The sequence below is a fragment of the Embiotoca jacksoni genome, unplaced genomic scaffold (assembly GCF_022577435.1).
Source record: "Embiotoca jacksoni isolate LCO1_2020_lvr unplaced genomic scaffold, fEmbJac1.0.p SCAF_3, whole genome shotgun sequence".
NCBI classification, from domain to species: Eukaryota; Metazoa; Chordata; class Actinopteri; family Embiotocidae; genus Embiotoca; species Embiotoca jacksoni.
In genome coordinates, this window is record NW_027185381.1 from 14419932 (window position 1) to 14437908 (window position 17977).

The 17977-nt window shown below is 42.1% G+C and overlaps 2 protein-coding genes across 2 annotated transcripts in view; one reads left to right on the forward strand and one right to left on the reverse strand.

The window, feature by feature from the left end:
- Window positions 1-9841, forward strand: part of tmem266 (transmembrane protein 266) — a 28284-nt gene extending 18443 nt beyond the window's left edge. The window contains exons 4-11 of the mRNA XM_069163512.1: window positions 1101-1255; window positions 3141-3214; window positions 4094-4150; window positions 4350-4488; window positions 5211-5326; window positions 5895-6087; window positions 7710-7772; window positions 7857-9841. Coding sequence (XP_069019613.1) covers window positions 1101-1255; window positions 3141-3214; window positions 4094-4150; window positions 4350-4488; window positions 5211-5326; window positions 5895-6087; window positions 7710-7772; window positions 7857-8494 — 1435 coding nt within the window. The 3' untranslated portion in view covers window positions 8495-9841. The remainder of the gene's footprint in view (window positions 1-1100; window positions 1256-3140; window positions 3215-4093; window positions 4151-4349; window positions 4489-5210; window positions 5327-5894; window positions 6088-7709; window positions 7773-7856) is intronic.
- Window positions 9610-17549, reverse strand: etfa (electron transfer flavoprotein subunit alpha). Its single transcript, XM_069163515.1, has 12 exons — window positions 17438-17549; window positions 15855-16004; window positions 15639-15720; window positions 15175-15257; window positions 14822-14921; window positions 14517-14627; window positions 14283-14384; window positions 13952-14020; window positions 13787-13869; window positions 12394-12459; window positions 11863-11943; window positions 9610-10068 (listed from the first exon to the last, which is right to left on the reverse strand). The coding sequence occupies exons 1-12, from the start codon at window positions 17474-17476 to the stop codon at window positions 10033-10035; spliced, it is 1002 nt and encodes a 333-aa protein (XP_069019616.1). The 5' UTR covers window positions 17477-17549; the 3' UTR covers window positions 9610-10032.
- Window positions 17550-17977: the final 428 nt, after the last annotated feature.

A 17977-nucleotide genomic window follows, 5' to 3' on the forward strand; every position in this document is an offset into this window, starting at 1 on the left:
CGCTCTGATACTCTTTCTCTGCCAAGCACGCAGAATTGAGAGTGCAAACACTGTCAGATGAAGGCATTGTCATTCGGTAACATCTTTTTGGCTGTGCGCGACTGCACCCTCCAGAAGGTGCACGTGCAGCATTATGTCATGCCAGGAGAGCCACATCATGTGCTAGTCTGTCATCCACAGCTCAAACAAGACCATAGCCAAGAAGCTAACTACCAGCCAGGTTGTTGGCAAAACAGTCATGAAGCCAGCCAGTGAGCTAGTCAGTTTCACCCAGAAGCGCTTCTGGTTCACCCAGTGAAGCAGCTGGAAGGGAACCAAGCACAGGAAACTCATCTCTATAGGACAAAACTTCATTGATATGAATATAAAACGCATATTAAATCACCTTTTCTATGGACGTTCTGATGTTTTAGGCATTAAATACACCATTTGTATGTATACACATGTTCTGGTGAGACAAAACAATATTACTTAATGCCTGAATGTGGATTATAACAGATGTCATATAATCTGTTTCCATAAATAGGCTCAAACAAACTAATGGCTGTTGTAGTCAGTAGACTACACCGTTTGATGATGGCAAAAAAAAAAGGAGAGCTTTAATTTGAAGAGAAGGTTGCAGAATGAAGGCTTTTATGAGGAGATGAGGAAGGGGACACCCATGAATAATGAGCAGAATTACTTCATACTCGTATTTCATCTCGGTGCTAGAAGTACATGTATCTATGCTTCACAATAAATTTAAGGGAAATTAATATCTTCATGCATACTCCGCATTTGTATGATTTGTGTGCAGAACACTGCCCTCTGCTGAAAAATATTTAGAAGATTGTTGACTGACTGAAACCTGAGTAGAGTCAAGGTTGAACACACCTCAGAATTTGTGTTTCTTGTGTTTTATTAACTTGACCTTGCATATTGTCTGTCAAATTTGCATTCTGCTCCAGTATCACATTCAGAATAGCATCACAACCCGAACTATAATTTATCCTCACACTCGCGTCTCTTCTCCCGTCCCACCTCCGTGTCTTTCACCCCCCCCCCCCCCCTTCCCCTCCTCACACACACACACACACACACACACACACACACACACTCAGGTCGAACTGGCTGAAGCCATGCTGTGGACGAAGGGCAGCGCTGTGGCAGGTCTGTCTGCTGTCAGCTGGCTTCAACTGTTTCCTGGTCGCCTGCGTCATTCTGGTGGTGCTGCTGCTGATGCTGGAGCTGCTCATAGACACCAAGCTGTTGCAGTGTGAGTGATGGAAACCAACATAACGTGGCTGAGATTCTTGAAACAGTGTGTTGTGTGGGGTTTGAGAACATAATAGCGGGGAGGTGGTTTGTTATATTCATTGTTTACCGTCTTAATTCTTGTAGAGGGAGAAAAGTGGACTACTCGGCACAATTCTTTACTAATTGTTATTCCAAGGCAGTGGGGTCAATGCACGGACTGACATATAAAAACCTGAGACGAAGAAGCAACATCACTACACCTTAATTGGGATAAAAGCAGATCTGCTGAAAGATCATGTGCTCGTGGAAGATGCCTTTATTTTATTATGGCCAATTATAAGATAAACGGGGTTAGTTTGCATAAATTACAACATAGAAAATCAACACTGAAGCACACTCTTATTATACTGTGCTAGACCTATAAATTTACCGGGGCAATAGATCAGCCATTTTTAGCTTTTTGAAGATGTTTTATGTTGTCTCAGCTAATATGTCACAATGAATTATGTGATGGAGGTAATTTGGAAATACATCTCCATTGTTTGTCCACCAAAAATAATTAACAAGTTCATGTACAGTTTGGCACAATGCCAAATTAAAGTCATAATTGTTTTCAAATTTAAATTTAAGTGGTCAGACAATATAACATTATTGGATTTTTTTTTTTTGTTTGTTTGTTTTGTTTTATGCTTAGACTCTTGCTTTAAATTTGGATTTAAGATTTGTCCGATTTTTTTTTTTTTTTTTTTTTAATGGACTGCAACATTGCATAGAAAGGTAGTGAAATAACATAATGTTCCGATTTCCGCATGCTCTGCCTTTTACCAGGATTAAGTTTAAATTAAAGTGTTTTTTGTTTTTTTTAAATGATGTCAATGACCAAAAAGATGAGTCTTTCCAGTCTATATAGATTTATTTGTATTTACATTGATATAACTTTTTCCCATGTCAGCATTAATGGATTGCTGACATGTCAATGTCACCATCCCTTGCTTGGGTGGTTAAAGGTTTTAATATACTGTAGTATAATTAATGATGTTTGATTGGGATATAATTCAGGTCCGTTTTTTTTTTTTATTTGAAACAAGAATGAATGTACAATGTGATGTGTATGTGAGCATGTGCAGAAAGCCGTAAATACTAGCTGCTAACCATCTCTACTGTATAATGATGTCACCGATGATCAATTCTGGGACCCGAGGCTTTGACCAATCACAGTCTTGGGGAAACAACCTTCCTATTAGTATTCCACAGTTAACACAGAATGTCAGGTGGTCAAAACTCCGGACCCACGTCACCTCAGTGTCACCTTTGTCTCCATCATCTAGCGCGATGGAGAAATCCTCACCGACCATAAGTGGAAGGTCAGAGGTGATGACCCGTTTGATGTCACAGTGCTGAAACACGCGGTCTTGCTTCGGCAGCATCCAAATGCAGTCAAGTCTTTGTTGCTCCCCGGGGACTGACTGATTGACCAGGCGAAGGAAAAGTAAGACAAATGTGTGAAGGGAGATGGCGGACAAAGAAATCGAGCAGCACAGAGCAGGCTGCTGGATGATTGTGAGGAGGACCGGCAGAAGATGAATAGACTGATAGACAGATCACTGAACACAGCAAACAAAGACAGATGGGAGGGAGATGTGGCGCGTGAAGAGAAATGCCACAGCAGATAGCCGAGTGCGGTTTGAGGCTGTCTGCATTTAGCCTGACGAATAGACGGGAGGATACAGACACACGCATGTACAGTATGCGCTGAATTCACTTTACTGCACCTTGTCAGTGTTATGCAGCTGGCAAAAACTGCTTGATATATTCCTACCAAAACGCAGCGTCCATTTTTCACCACTGCATGTCACATAGCTATCTTTCAAAAACAATCAGTTATTTCTCCCTTCCTCCCTCAGTTAATAATGCATTCCAGTTTGCCAGCATCATCCACTGGATCAGCCTGGCCATCCTCTCGGTGTTCTTCACTGAGGTGAGTCTTCTCCCGCTCGACACAAAAACAGTCTCACTTACAGCTGATGCAGCGGCCTGTCGATTAATGCTCTGTCGTGCAGTATGTGCGGCCGCTGATGTACACCGACAGATTCTCATTACAATACTAACAATAACCTGAAGCGCCCCGTGCCCTCTGTCACGGCAGGATGGGACACTCCAGTGCAGGTGATCTTGTGTACATATCCACTGATAGTGTGTCTGAACGAAAGATTAGAGATCATACGAGAAAGATCTGCATCAATATTCTGAAAATACTTGTGTAACTGCTGTCCTTGAAGCTGGCACGGTTGATCCCTCTCAGGTTTTTCGATTGATCCTCAGCACAAACATTTTAAAATGCAGATGGAACTTTCCTGGGCTGCTAGTTTGAAATAATTTCGAGGCCTCGGGTGGGCTGTATTGATTACCATTTTCTTTACAGCCAGACACATTTGTCTTAGTTCCTTATTCTCGTCCTCCCAACTGCTGCCTTTTGTTTTGTAGGAGTTTTATTTAGCAGGAGAGGCTACTCCTCAGTGCTGCACTGAAGCAGTGGAATCAGCAGGTTGACGGCTTTTGCTCCAGTCCAACCCTAAATATCTCAAATGAGAATGGGCTTTGGGTTGTTTGCTCTCTGCAGTGCCTACCGTGTACCGCAGAGAGAGTAAAATGCAGTGTCTAATTGTTTGGATGATGTGTGTATGAATATGATGTCATTGATAAATGGGACCATCAGGTTTATTTGTGGGAGGAACTAACAATGTCATGCTCTGCCTCCATCTCCCAGTCTCTCTTAGTCAAGCTGTCCTTGTTTTCCTCCATCTTCCCCTGTGTAACCTGCTCTCCATCTCCATCTCTGTCCTTCTGACTGTCTCAGACGGTGTTCAGGATCGTGGTGTTGGGGATATGGGATTACATAGAGAACAAAGTAGAGGTAAGCTCCCGGGAGTCCCATTAGTCCTGATGCAGGGCCCCTTTCACTGCAGTGTCATTCCCTCAATGTCATAGCTCAGTGTGGCAACTTTAGAAGCGTAACCCGCTGTGTACGTGTGTGTGTGTGTGTGTGCATGTATATATATATATATATATACATATATATGTGTGTGTGTGTGTGTATATATATATTTTCTCAGGTGTTTGATGGAGCTGTCATCGTACTCTCTCTGGCCCCCATGGTGGCCTCCACGGTGGCCAACGGCCCCAGCAGCCCCTGGGATGCTATCGGTCTCATCATCACACTGCGCATCTGGAGGGTCAAGAGGATCATTGACGGTGAGGCTGGGAGGGGCTGACGTCCCTTGTGTCCTGTCCTTTACTGTCAGGTCACAGAGATAGATGCCGCCACTGTGCTCTCTACGCTATCGGGCTACATTCAATCTGGAGGTTGTTTGCTCAATTCGATTTTCCTATTTTTTCCCTTTTTTTCTTTTTTTTTTTTTTTTTTTAACCTGCACTGATAGTGGGACGTCGCCAATCGTCGTGAACCTGGGTTTTCAGTGTTCACAAAAATGCTAATTTCTTTATCATAAAGAAGCATGAAGAGCATTTTGCATGATGGGAATAATCCTTTCATTTTAACGATGTTGCTCCCCCATGTGGTTTCAGAATATAGTACAGAACATGTTCAAAGGGATGATTACTGACTGTGAGCAAGGTTTGAACGTATCACCTCAGACATAAACTGTTTCGGGAATATAATGCAATCCAAAAAAACACCACCACAAACTATTGCTTAAAAGCTTACCATAAAACTCTTGATGCCTTTTATGTCACAAACTCTGTTGGCAGAAGCCCCTCGTCATGTGTCAATGTACATGGAACATTTGCAGGCTTTTACTTTAACAAAACAATAATCACTTTGGACACTTTTTCACAATTCTGCAGGGGTTAAAGTAAACACTAGATGAAATCAATTTAGTGTTTAGTATTGACATGCGCAAAGTTAAATGTTTGTTTTGAAGCGAAACTGAGTACAATATGTCGTTTTGTTCTAGCCTATGTGCTGCAAGTGAAGGTGGAAATGGAGCTGGAGATCCAGCAGTATGAGAAGGCCAAGGCGGTGAGGGAGGAACAGCTTGATCGTCTCACCCAGATCTGCCAAGAACAGGCGGTACTACGTCTTCCTCTCCCGAGTCCTATTTCATATTAATATATAGCTGCCTGTGACCAGCAGAGGGCAGCAAAGTGCTGAGCAAGAAACAAATATGAAATCCTTTCTCAAAAAGACATAGACGGTAACTTACAAAACTGATCTCATAACATCATCAGATAATACCTTTACAGCTGGCTCGATATCAGGTAGCCACTATACATCATCTCAAGACAATCTATGGGCAAACTCACAATTTAATAATCGTAGTTCAATTATTGTTTTGAAGTGACGTTACTCAGCTGAAAAATAAGTTTAACTTTATAAGCGTAACTGAGTGCACCCACTGAGTGTTCTCTGTTTCTCGTATGTCGACCCAGAAGAGGAGAAGAGTGTCCACTGTATGTCTGAGAGTTAAATTGTAACTACATGCAAAAAAAAAAAATGAGTGGACAGAAGTGGATGTAATATTAAGGACAATGTACAGTATATGTTCTGTCCTAAAGGTTTCTGCCCATCTTACTTAAATATATCTGAAGAAAAGAAAGTGTTCTCTCCCGTTCTCTCACTTCTTATTCTTTCCTTTCAGTTTGAAATCAGGCAGCTGAGGGCCCACCTGGCCCAACAGGACCTGGATCTGGTAGCAGAGCGTGAAGCAGCCATGCAGATCCACCATATGTGGGGTAAACAGAGCAGCAGTTTCCAGGAGGTGGACGGACTGGCCCCTGGGGCCTCCGAGCATCACAGGCCAGCCAAAGCCAGAGAGCCCGGGGGGCCCGCAGGTAACCGTCCGGAACACCCAACCTCTTTGTATTACAGGCTATCAAAGACCTCTGTGCACGAGCGGGAACTCAGGCTGTGCTTTCCACAGTAAATCCTGTCCACACTCACACATGGATGGCTGAATGCGGAGATATTCAATGCCTTGGAAGGAAGTGGTGTAAAAGAAGTTGGTTCCTGACTGAGAGCTCGTAGGTTTAAAGCCTTTCGAGATGGATGGGAATTTTGAATGAGAAATCCCCTGTGGTCCTTGGTAATATGTACTGCACGTTATGTATATGTGGATGTAAATATGTAATGCAGAGTTTTATGGTTACCAGAAGCAACAAAAAAAAAAATAATCAGTCTGAAATATGACATAATATTTCTGTTTGCAGGTTAAGATAGTTTATTAATGGACGTCATACAGCGGCAGCGTTGGTTTCCTTTTCTCAAAAACATCCATCTTCAGAGTCCGCATCAAAATTCTGGTGCCACGCCTTTAGATGGACTATAAACCTCTCACGCACTGACAGGTCATAACTCACGGGACGTAAAGCACCGCCAGTACAGGTGATGTCAGGGCTCAAAACACTGAGGCTTTTCCTTTATCAAAGCTATAAATCACTGAGTCACTGTGTTTCTACTCAGACCTCCCTTTAAACTGGGCTTGAACCTTATACACTGGTATTGATTATGTGGGGATGTTCCCGGTCACAGTTTAGACTGAACAATGGGGGGGGGGGGGGGGGGGGTCCCTGTTGAGACATTCATAAAATGAATATGAGAAATCCAAGCATAAATAAATACAGCAGTCCTTTGGGACGTTGATCTGCACTGAGGAGAAACACTTGGTCTGAGTGGTCTGTGAAACATCCTCAACTGTTCAACCAGGTAGTGCTAAAACAATTATATAAATATATTAATGGATCAACAAAAATTGAAAATAAGTTGCATTTCAACTTTTGTATGAAGATGTGCTGCTGTCTATTTTGTATAATTGTAAAATGAATACCTTGGATTTAGGACTGTTTGGTTTGTCGGAGAAATAGAAAGCAATTTCAAGGCATCACTTTTTAATCAAACTATTGTTTTACATTTTAGAGATTTAGAATTATTGAACGAAAAATAAAAACAATCAGTTGGAACCCAATATTAAGGTACAACAAGCTTTCAAGGTAACACTTTTATGTACCCTTATTTAGATTTTTAAAGCAGTATACAAACATGCGATGAACAGTTTACAACACATGATGTGGTTGTACACACCTTCAAGGGCTTTCTTATTGTTTGTTAATGTACAGTATTATAACGTCTCATCTATAGACATGTTTAACATTATTACAGCTGTGTTTTGATCTATATCCATTCATTATCTCCAGCTTCATGGGTTCCCACAAGGGGACTCTTTAATTGTCGACACATACAGTAATTAAGACTTTTATTGGCCTACAACTAAGTAAGTGCCTCCATTAAGGATTTAAAAACCATATATAACCATTGAATAAACGGTTTATAACATATTGACAGTGTTAAAGTGTCACTACTGTCTTATCATCTCAGGGAAGTTACTGTTCACACCTCGCGCTGATTTAACACGTACGTTCACGCTAAATTCACTCGTGTTTCACTTCCATCCTCTCAGATCACCACGGTCAAGACGACATGAACAACTATATCAGCCAGTACTACAGCGAGCCAAGCAGCGGTGAGCGTCCGCAACCTCCTGCTTCAGTCTCATCTGTGGACCCACAGTGTGTAAAGGCCCGTGCATTATGTGCTGTGTTTGTAGATATGGGGATCCCAGACCCGGCGCGCGTCATCACCACGGCAGCCATAGACGTGCACCTGCCGAACAACCCCAGTCAACTTCCCTCCTCTTTGGCGAGCGCGGACGCGGCGCCGTCCAGTCGTCTGCGGCGCACAGGCAGCTCGGTCAGCGAAGCCTCCACAACCACGGTGTCCCGCACCAGCTTCAGCGCCCGCCAGCACAGCGTCAGCAGCCACACGATGGGCTCCAGCATGGACTGCAGCTCCACTGTGCGCGAGGCCTCCACCTCCACAGACTACAGCGACCAGCACTGTTACCCTCCGCCCTACAGCAGCCCTCTGGCACTGGGCACTCAGCCGCGAGGGAGTCCCAGCGCTGTGGTGCAGGAGTTGCTGTCCTCCCTGTCCGAGGACTCGTGCCTCACCCAGAAGGGCCTGGACCCCGTCAACCTTAAACCGCCGAGCCCGACGGGCTCCACAAAAACCAGCCCCGAGCTGGAGCACAGGGTCAACATCTACAACAAGAGGAACCAGGAGAGCCGAGTCGGGCTCCACTCTAAGACAGTCATCCATCTGCAGGGCAACGAGCCTCTTCTAGAGGAGAAGTACAGGATGATGGGGCCGGTGGACGCTCCGGTCAACCGTCTGTCCGAGACATAGGACTCACGTGGAACTTCACAGGACTCGATCCTCGGATCAGCCGCAACAATTAATGCTCTACTAAACTCCCATGTTGTTGGGAGTCACCGGCACATAAACTGTACATCTGTCATCCTCTTTGGACTGCTGGGACTGAGAGGATGAACTGGCCGGAGCAGCACAAACAAAGGGCATGGACGACAGACTCGTTATCAGGCAACACTTATCAGGAATTGACACTCGTACAAAAAAAAAAACACTTTTACCAAAAGAAACCAGCAAACGGGGCTGAAGTCCAACATTTTCAAACAACAGGCCTGTGCAGAAAATCTGGCTTTTGATAAGTTGTGGGTTGATTTCTCGACAGTGAAGCCAGCGAGAGGATGGTGCTGAGGACTTAGTTCCTCCGATACACTTTGGAGGACGCGGGGATACTAAAATGAGGACGTAATGGCGAGACGCAAACTGTGAATCAGTTTGCCCAGGCACAGATCCACCACAAGTTCAGGTGTAGGAGCCGTTTTGGTAGTCGGTCTAGCGTCTCTAATCTCACAAAGAACAGTCCTCTTTGATGGACTGCTGCAGGGTACATTGGATCAGTCTCAACTTCTTTCTAATATCTTTGTCTTTCTATATTCATGTTAACATTTGTATCTAAATTCTGAGTGGAACGAGTGCAGAATCCTTTTGACTTGTGGATGGTTCACGTGAGTTTTTAATCCAGGTGCCATGACTGGAAGCTGACCAAACCCAGCTGAGTCAGCGAGTCGTTGCAAACTACAGCATGACCCTCGCGCACCAAATTCTTTGAAAACTAAACCTGCACATGATAGATATTACATCATTCAGGTCTAAAATACCCTTCTTCTTTTTTTTTTTTTTTTTTAATGATTTTAACGTTTGGAAGTTGTGTAAATAGTTTCAGGATGGGTTTGGTCATCAGCGTCAAAAATAGTGAGGAACTTTAAGGCTACAATAAAATGCTGAAAATAAAATTATAGCATGAATTGTTCAGATTTCCACCATACTGCAAACTAACCATGTTTGTTGTACTGTCAACAGGAACTTTCTATCCTGATCATGGAGAGAGAGCACTGCAAAATGAACCCAATAAAGGGAAAACATGGCGAAACAAGTTATTAGTTGTCTCATTTTAATACATTATTTTTCCAAAAGCATCTTAAACGCTACATATTCTTGATATGGTTAGTATGAAGAGCTACATCTTACAGGCAACAAAATCAAAGTTTAGCTTTTCCAAACGTGTTCTTTACTGTACCAAACAATTAAATAAAAATTACTAGGCATGTACTACCAATTGAAAAAAAAAAAAAAATTACCCCCTGTAAGTACATTGTAAGTACAATTTATTTATTGATGTTTAAAACATATTCAGTACATATATGAAAGAGTCACAGAGGAGCTGTTGATAGTGAAATTATTTCTGCACACTCACTATTTCAGATTTTCTTTTTTTTAAGGCGGTGACCGTTTCTCAGATTTATTCTTGTAGCATGTTGCAGCTGCGTGGTGAAACCTCGGTGGAAGCTTCTTCCTTCTCACTTGCCGAGTGCCTTCGTCATCTCAGGAACAGCCTTGAGAGGAAAAACATTGGACATTTGTCAGGATTATGGGGGGCGGGGGGGGAAGCTTCTTGAAATGTTCGAGGAGTGCCGGGTGGGTTTCCTTTGACATCTTCGGGGTCCGTGCCGACCCCCCGGGGTCAGACTTCCGACACGGAGTTCAACTGAGGCGTTTTGAGGGAAAACATTCAGTGCAATGAACCTGAACTGTGGCGTGATGGCGTTTGAGTTCTCCAACATGACAATGTGCTCAGGACGCGTTGTCCCCCCCACCCACCTACAATCGTCGCTCTCCAACCGCTCCTCCTCCTTGCCGCATTTGCGACTTCCTTTTGTTCCCCAAAAATTGGACACAAACTTCTGGTCTGTTCACCTTTCAGGTCCACGGCGAAATCACAAATGTGCACAAACTGGGGGTCACAAAAGTGAGTGGAACAGGTGTTGATGTCATTCAAGCAACAGAGCTTGGGAGTACTTGCCGAATACGTTTATAGCTCACCGCTGCTCGATGCAATACGTACAACAGGAACAGTTGCAGAACTTTTTTCTTTTTTTTTTTTAAATCACACTTTGTATTCTGTTTAGTGTATCTTACTGCAGTTTACGGCAATCCTGACAACTCAAAACTACACGTTTCTACACAGCTCCACAATGTTTGCTTCTTAGGTAAACCTCAACACCCCGTAAGAAACCATTGAGCCATGAATTCAAACTATTTCTGTTCTGCATTAACAACTGCCGAGACCATTTCTATGAAGGTAAATATGAATCTGAATTTGTCATTTTCCGTCACGGCGTATTCCATATTCGTACATTTACGAATTCCTTACACAAACCGTCGTGCGCGTTGAGGCTCACTGTATAAATGAGCACGCTGAGATTTATCAAGACCATAGGCGGCTGTAAGTCTACAAACATTTATCATTGTTTGCGAGGTTGCTAAACGCAAAGCGAGTTTCAACAAGCGAGATATCTGGCCCATAAATAAAGATGTTGATAAAACAAGGTGTGTAGTTTTAAAGGAGACTGATTCAAAGGCCTTTTGTGAAAAAATGATTCAAATGACTCCTTGTGAGTCGAGCACCGTCAGAACGGAATCATCAGTCACTGCCTCGGTCGGTATCGGGGGTATCAATTGACCATTTGGGGGAAAAAGTAGAAAGCCCATCCATTTTAATCAGTTATCTGAGGAGTGATCACATGTAAGATGATCTCACCCAGTAGGTCACAACTCTGCTGCCACTAGCTATTATTACTAATCACTTCTACAGAGTTTGTCAGGACACCTGGGCTGCTCAGACACTACCTGAGGGGCTAAATAAAACATGACCAACAGGACACAACTGAAAATATAACCTACTAGCCTTTCACAAGCAGCACTGGACTCCGCTGTTCGTCGTGCCAACACGCCTGGCTCACTATCCCCAAGTACCAGCTAGACACAAGAACGCAACTAAGCGTATAAGCGGCCTGGCAAGTAAAGGATGAATGAGAAACGGAGGCCAACGTGCGTAACTGCTGATCAGTTTTTATTTTCTCCGGGATGCTAATGCCTTTCTCTCTTCGCAGCAAGTTGCAGCCAGACCTCTCCTCGGATTAATTCATGAATTTAATAATTCAACAGTTGCACATTTCCATTAGGTGGAATAAGGCATCGTGCAAAATTTATCAGCGAGAAGGCAAATGTTATATTCTGACTGTCACTCAAGACTCTCGGCTATCAAAACATACACGGAAGTCCAGGCAATGCTCAGTTGTTCCCCAATGAGAGACTTTATTGTACGAGTACGAATCCCAGATGCTTACCTTGAAAAGATCGGCCACCAAGCCATAGTCGGCCACCTGGAAGATGGGAGCCTCAGGGTCCTTGTTGATAGCGACAATAATCTGAAAAAAAATATAAAGACATGCACAATAAATAATACAACAGTAAAACATTAACTGTGTGTTTGTTTTCACACCAAAAAAGAAAAACACAAAGTCAAAAATGGAATTTAAACATAAATATCACAGAAATGAGAGGTTTTGTATAAAGTTCTGCAGAAATAGCAAAACATTTGATTCTTGATTGCAGGCCGTAAAGGAACATCCGATGTGTTTGAAAGGCGTGTGCGTGCACGGGCAGTTTCAAATGCTGCCTGGTCCAAACATGTTTGCGTTAATCGGAACACGCTTTAACCACAACTCTGTGACCAAGCTCAGCGAGCTGCGGTTACTTTACATTATCAATTTTCAGTAAACCTAACGTTACAATCGGAACATTTTGTCGTGTAGAAAAAGGTCACGTAAGGAGAGCATTTGGGGATATCTCTGCCCGCGTGGCTCCGGCACCTTTACCTTGCTGTCTTTCATTCCAGCCAGGTGCTGGATGGCTCCAGAGATACCAACGGCGATGTACAACTCCTATAGACGTGAAGAGAACACAGTCGGATAAGTGTTACAAGCTTGTAGACGTGAACTTTGATCTCAGGGCTTTAGAGAAGGTTGCTCTTCAGTGTCTGATGGTATATAATGACCACGGCGGTGTAATCTATCAGAGGGTGCCGGGGCGAGCGTGCAAAGGGTCGGCCGGTCTTTGCATCGCCACGAAGCTGCTTGGAAAACCCTCTCTGCCGAACCAGTTTAATGCACCGCCGTATGAATATTTCACTGTTTAGTTAATGTTGCAGCTGAAGTCTATGAGCAGCGAAGCGTTGATGTGCGAACACGGTAGAATAACTGTAGAAAATGCATAAAGACCCCTTTTCTACCAGCCAGAGAGTAATCGCAGAAACTACAAGTTTCTATTTGTTAAAAAAAAAAAAACTGTAATTTTGAAATGTATTAAAGATTATTAAAACTCAAAAGAGTAAGCAATGCATTTTTGGTTAATCCAGTTGGAAAGATTCTTTCTATGTTACTAAAACACCCTGATAAAAACAATAATAATATGTGTGTGTGTCATCCAGCACGAGCTGCTTCTCATTATTTAGATAAAACATGTAAATCTCCGGGCTGACAAGCATTTTTTTAACATCACTCCAATCCTGCCGAGTAGTTTTTAAACACTGCTATGGTGCAATATGTGACAGCTTTGATGACAGTGAAAATTCAGAGATTAACCACTGTTCAAATACATTTAACTCTGTTTACACTTAATTATGTGATAATTAAAATGGACTTTAATCAGAGTGGAAGAGGTCATTTACATGCTGCATGTGCATGAAATGTGAATCTTGGAATTTCCTAAATCCACTAAACATTTGTTAATTGGTAGGATGAATAAACAAACCAGATTTGAGTTAGATTTAATTCACTAAGACAAATTTCTCGAGCTTGTCGTAACATTTGGAAAATCCAATTAGGTCTGGCCTGGTCTGAGGCTCCGACCAGACATCCACAGCATTCTGCTTTAATGGATCGGCTAAATCATTTAAGGCCTTTAATGTGCCATGATGTACATTTTGCGAGGCCTAATGTGTGGATAATCAGAGCTGGGTTAACCCGACTGAAACGCATAATGGGAAGTTAACCTTTTTAGGACGGGAAGAGCACCCATGATCATGCTGAATGGCTGTGTGACGACTAACAGCCATTCATCAAAAGGAAATGGACACACTGACACTGCAGCTGAGTTCAAGAGTAGCCAAACTTTAAACTTTGCCTTTTGAAAATCTTTTTTTTTTTTTCTTGATTTGCTGCACAAGATGAAGGTGCTCCACGTAACTACTTGAGAAAAGGAAGAACTTACCGGTGCTACAATCTTGCCAGTCTGTCCAACCTGCATGTCATTAGGCACATACCCAGCATCCACTGCAGCTCTGGAGGCACCAACTGGACAAACAATACGACGCTATTTCACAGCACGTAAAAGCAGCAATACAGGTAAGAAATAAGACAAATGTTCTTTTAATACCTGCAGCATTCATTTTGTCAGCAAGGTCATACAGCAGCTTGAAGTTCTCTCCACTCTTTAATCCCCTACCTGGAAAGAAGAAAAAAAAAAAAAACACTTTTCGTCAACTTGAACTAACAAAAACACCAAACCTTAATTTTTATACATGCAACTACACAATATTCAGCCTACAATGAATGTAGCTGAGCAACGCTTTGACAAGAACAAACTGAAAGTGACTTTGCAAACAAATAAATTCATCTTCCAGTGATCCACAATGTAGGTTTTGCACTTGCCTCCTTTTGGTGACTTTGCTTTGGACATGAAACAAAGATGGACAGTTAACGCATACCTCCTGACACCACAACCTTTGCACTTGTCAGCTCCGGTCGGTCGCTCTTTGTCAGACTCTGTTCCAGCCACTCAGAAATACCAGTGGGAGATGAAGCAGCCACTGTGAATCAGAGGATCGGAGATTGTAGAGTCGCACCTTTATTCTTTTATGTTACCGGACAACATCCAGAGTTTCAACCTAATAGTTGGCAGATGGTTCGGAAGAGCACGATGAATCGGTGAGCTACGATACCTTCCTCTGATGCAGCACTTCCTCCGTCTGTTGCCGCTGCCTCAAAAGACGTCCCTCTGACGGTGAAGATCTTAATCGACTCGTTGCATTTCACTGTGCAGAGAGCATTTCCTGTAGAATTTAAACGTAATTAACATCAGAAATACAAAAAAAATATATAAATAGAACAAATATCTGCACGAGCTGAATTCTATTAGAAACTATCTATCTCACTGAGAACTGCCTATTATTTTCTACTGAAGAATGATTGTACTCAAGGGGAAAAAAATTCTCTAGATCATAATCTACTAAAGAAAAAGGTTTACCTGCATATATGGTCCTGACAAAAGTATCTGGGGATTTTATCTCAATAATATCTGAAATTGGGGCGACATCCAACTTGGCAGCCACTCTGGGAAGCAGGTTCTACAACAGAGAAAGTGGGACTGTAGTTTATAAATTTGAAGTTTAGGATGTTCTGACAGAGATGATGGGCACAAAGAACTTCGTTGATTGTAGGATTTTGGTAAAAAATTACATCACAACGTGAATATTTGAAGTAAGAGCTTCTGACTTGATGTATAATAAAAACTTGCCTTCACTACATGATTGTAAAATATGTGCATTTTATAAATATGTAAATGCAAGTTAAACAAACAAGTTCTTCTCCATGACTTACCTTTCCGAAGGCAGATGCACCGGCACAGATGTGAGTGAAGGTGAATTTCTTTTGTATTTCTAGGATAAGTGGAGTTAACTCCTCTAACAAAACAAAACAAAACAAAAAAGATTAATAAAGCAGAAGCAAAAACAGGTGGTCTGTAAATTGGCATAGCTGCAGCAACGCCACATATAGACACCCTAAATATTAGAGCAGAGGAATCATATGAACAACAATCTTCCCCTTAGTTACAACTGCCAACGTGTGCTTGAACAAGTCAAGTACAACACCCCCCCCCCCCCCCCAGGTGTGTGTGTGTGTGTGTGTGTGTGTGTGTGTGTGTGTGTGTGTGTGTGTGTGTGTGTGTGTGTGAATATGAAAAAATGAATTAAAAAAAGAAAAAAAGAGGAGCGGGCATGTTCAATATATTTTTGCTCCTTAAGTAAAGGTTAAATAAATAGCAGGCATCAAGTGTTTCATACCTGGCAGGGAACCTTTGTAAGAATCGTGTTGGGCCACCAGGACCTTCTTCACACCTTGTACTTTGCTGATTTCCTCCACAACCTGAACACGGAAAAACCTTTTAGCGTAAAATTGTCCGGGTGGATTTTTTTTTTTTAGCTATTCTAATTATCTACTTAACTGAATATCAATTCAATACGGGGAGGCCAAAATAACATCTTAAAATATTTTCCTACCTTTGCACAGTTTGTTCCAGCGACCAGGCAGGACACCTCTCCACCCAGTTTACTGGCAGCAGTGATGGCATTGAGCGTGATAGGGGTCAACTTGCCATTGTCGTGCTCCGCAACGACCAAGGTGCTTTGAAACCTCTGGAAGACGCCGGTCTGTTGGAGAAAAAAAAAAAAAACCCTCTTAAGTCAGTATGGACTGTGTATCAGTATAAACACTGCTGCCTGCTAAAATGGGTCTATTGTGTTCATGTTAGGTTATGAAGGCACTATATGAAGATGCTTTTTTGTTTTGACAAATATTAACATTACACTTCCAATACCTCTTTTTTTGTACTACGTTGTTTACAAAATATACATATATATATATATGTATATGTATATATATTGATAGTTTACAAATTGAAAAAATATAAAACAATTACGGTCATTATCACTGCACAATGACTTCCTTAATTCCTATTGGAGCTGCAATGACTGGTCATTTAATTGATTAGTAGATCGACAGAAGATTGATCGTCAACTATTTGGATAATTTATTCATCCTTTTGGAGTAATTTCTTTGATGAAAATATTCCATTATTCTCCGATACCAGCTTCTTAAATGTGAATATTTTCTTGTTCTTTTAAGTCCTTAAAGATATTGTTTCGTTAGAGACTGTTGATCAGGACAAAACAAGACATTTTAGGCTGCACCTTCAACTTAGGGAAACACTGGTAAACATTTTTCCCCATTTTAAAAGACCAAATAGCTAATCAATAATAAAAAAAATAAAAATAAGTATTAGTTGCAGCCCTTTCTCCAAGGCAAATCTATTTTGTCTCAATTTGTACCATGCAGTCTAAATGTGATGAACACATGTGCTCCAGTAAGTGCTGGGTATTAATTATGTTGTGCTGCCCGGAAGAATACTTGTCATATGCACTATCTATTAAATGATAAAAAATAAAAAATGTTTGTTGCATTTGGAACATGCAGTCTCAGATCATTTGTGCAACCCTGAATGCAACTTAGTGCATGGAAAAGTGTACATGCAAACCTTGAGAAAGGGAGCAAACAACCACCGGAGTAAAACAGGATAACACCAGCAGCCTCACCTTGGACGTGTCGCAACACTATCACTTATTAAAGGTCATCCACATGTATTGGAAACAAAGTATCGGCCTCTTATTTATTCACCGCCAGGTGTTTCACAGGAGATCCGCGCTTTGGATATCGCTTTGGTGACACCGGTCAATGACAGTTTCGTAACTTGTTCAACATTACGAGGTTTCATAACGACTAGACTAAGCTGTGCTAACACCTCTTAGCATTCAGTCCAAAAAAAAAAAAACTACCATTCAAGCGATTTCACGACGCAGCTCGTAAACGGAGTTAATGTCAGATTAAGTGTACCCGGCACACGCTTTTGATCAGAACAGGACCGGGTCTGTGTCAGACGAACCAGCGTGACGTCCAGCTGGACGAGCTAACCAGTTAGCACCGCTGCAAAACACAAGTCGGGATAACTGACGCGCTCGGGATTTTAACTCTGCTCTAACCACTCAATACGACGTCAGTGTGTAAATTAGTGAAGTCGCCCTCTTACCAAATGTCTCAGACTTGTTTTGTTGAAAAGTTTGTTCATCTTGGACCTTCGAGGCTGCTGGAGCCTCAACGCTGCAGGCAAAACTGTGCCAAAGGTTATCTGACGTTTCCAACGAGTTCTCGCGAGATGTGCCGGTCAACGACGGTAACTTCCGGTCATTTCCCTCTCTCTCTCTCTCTCTCTCTCTCTCTCTCTTTGAGGTGAATATTGCCAAAGCTTTAAGGACAACAAAATAATATGGTAGAAACAAAAGAGAAGAAAAAAAATACAAGAAAAGCATATTTATTTTATATATCAAGTGAAATGAAATGAAAGAATTGAAAACAACATGTAGCCTAAGCAAAATTAATATAGTTAATACCCAACTGTACAAATCAGATTTGAAAAGAGTAAATAAAAAAGGCAGAGTGTAACCTGTGAGGAGATTAACTACAGCTGCTGGTTGTCTCTCAGGCTGTGACAGGCTGTGACAAATGTTTGCTGCTTCTGTGACGCTGACAGTTCTCTCCAAGTAGATGTTGGATTTTAGTTTGGTCAGAG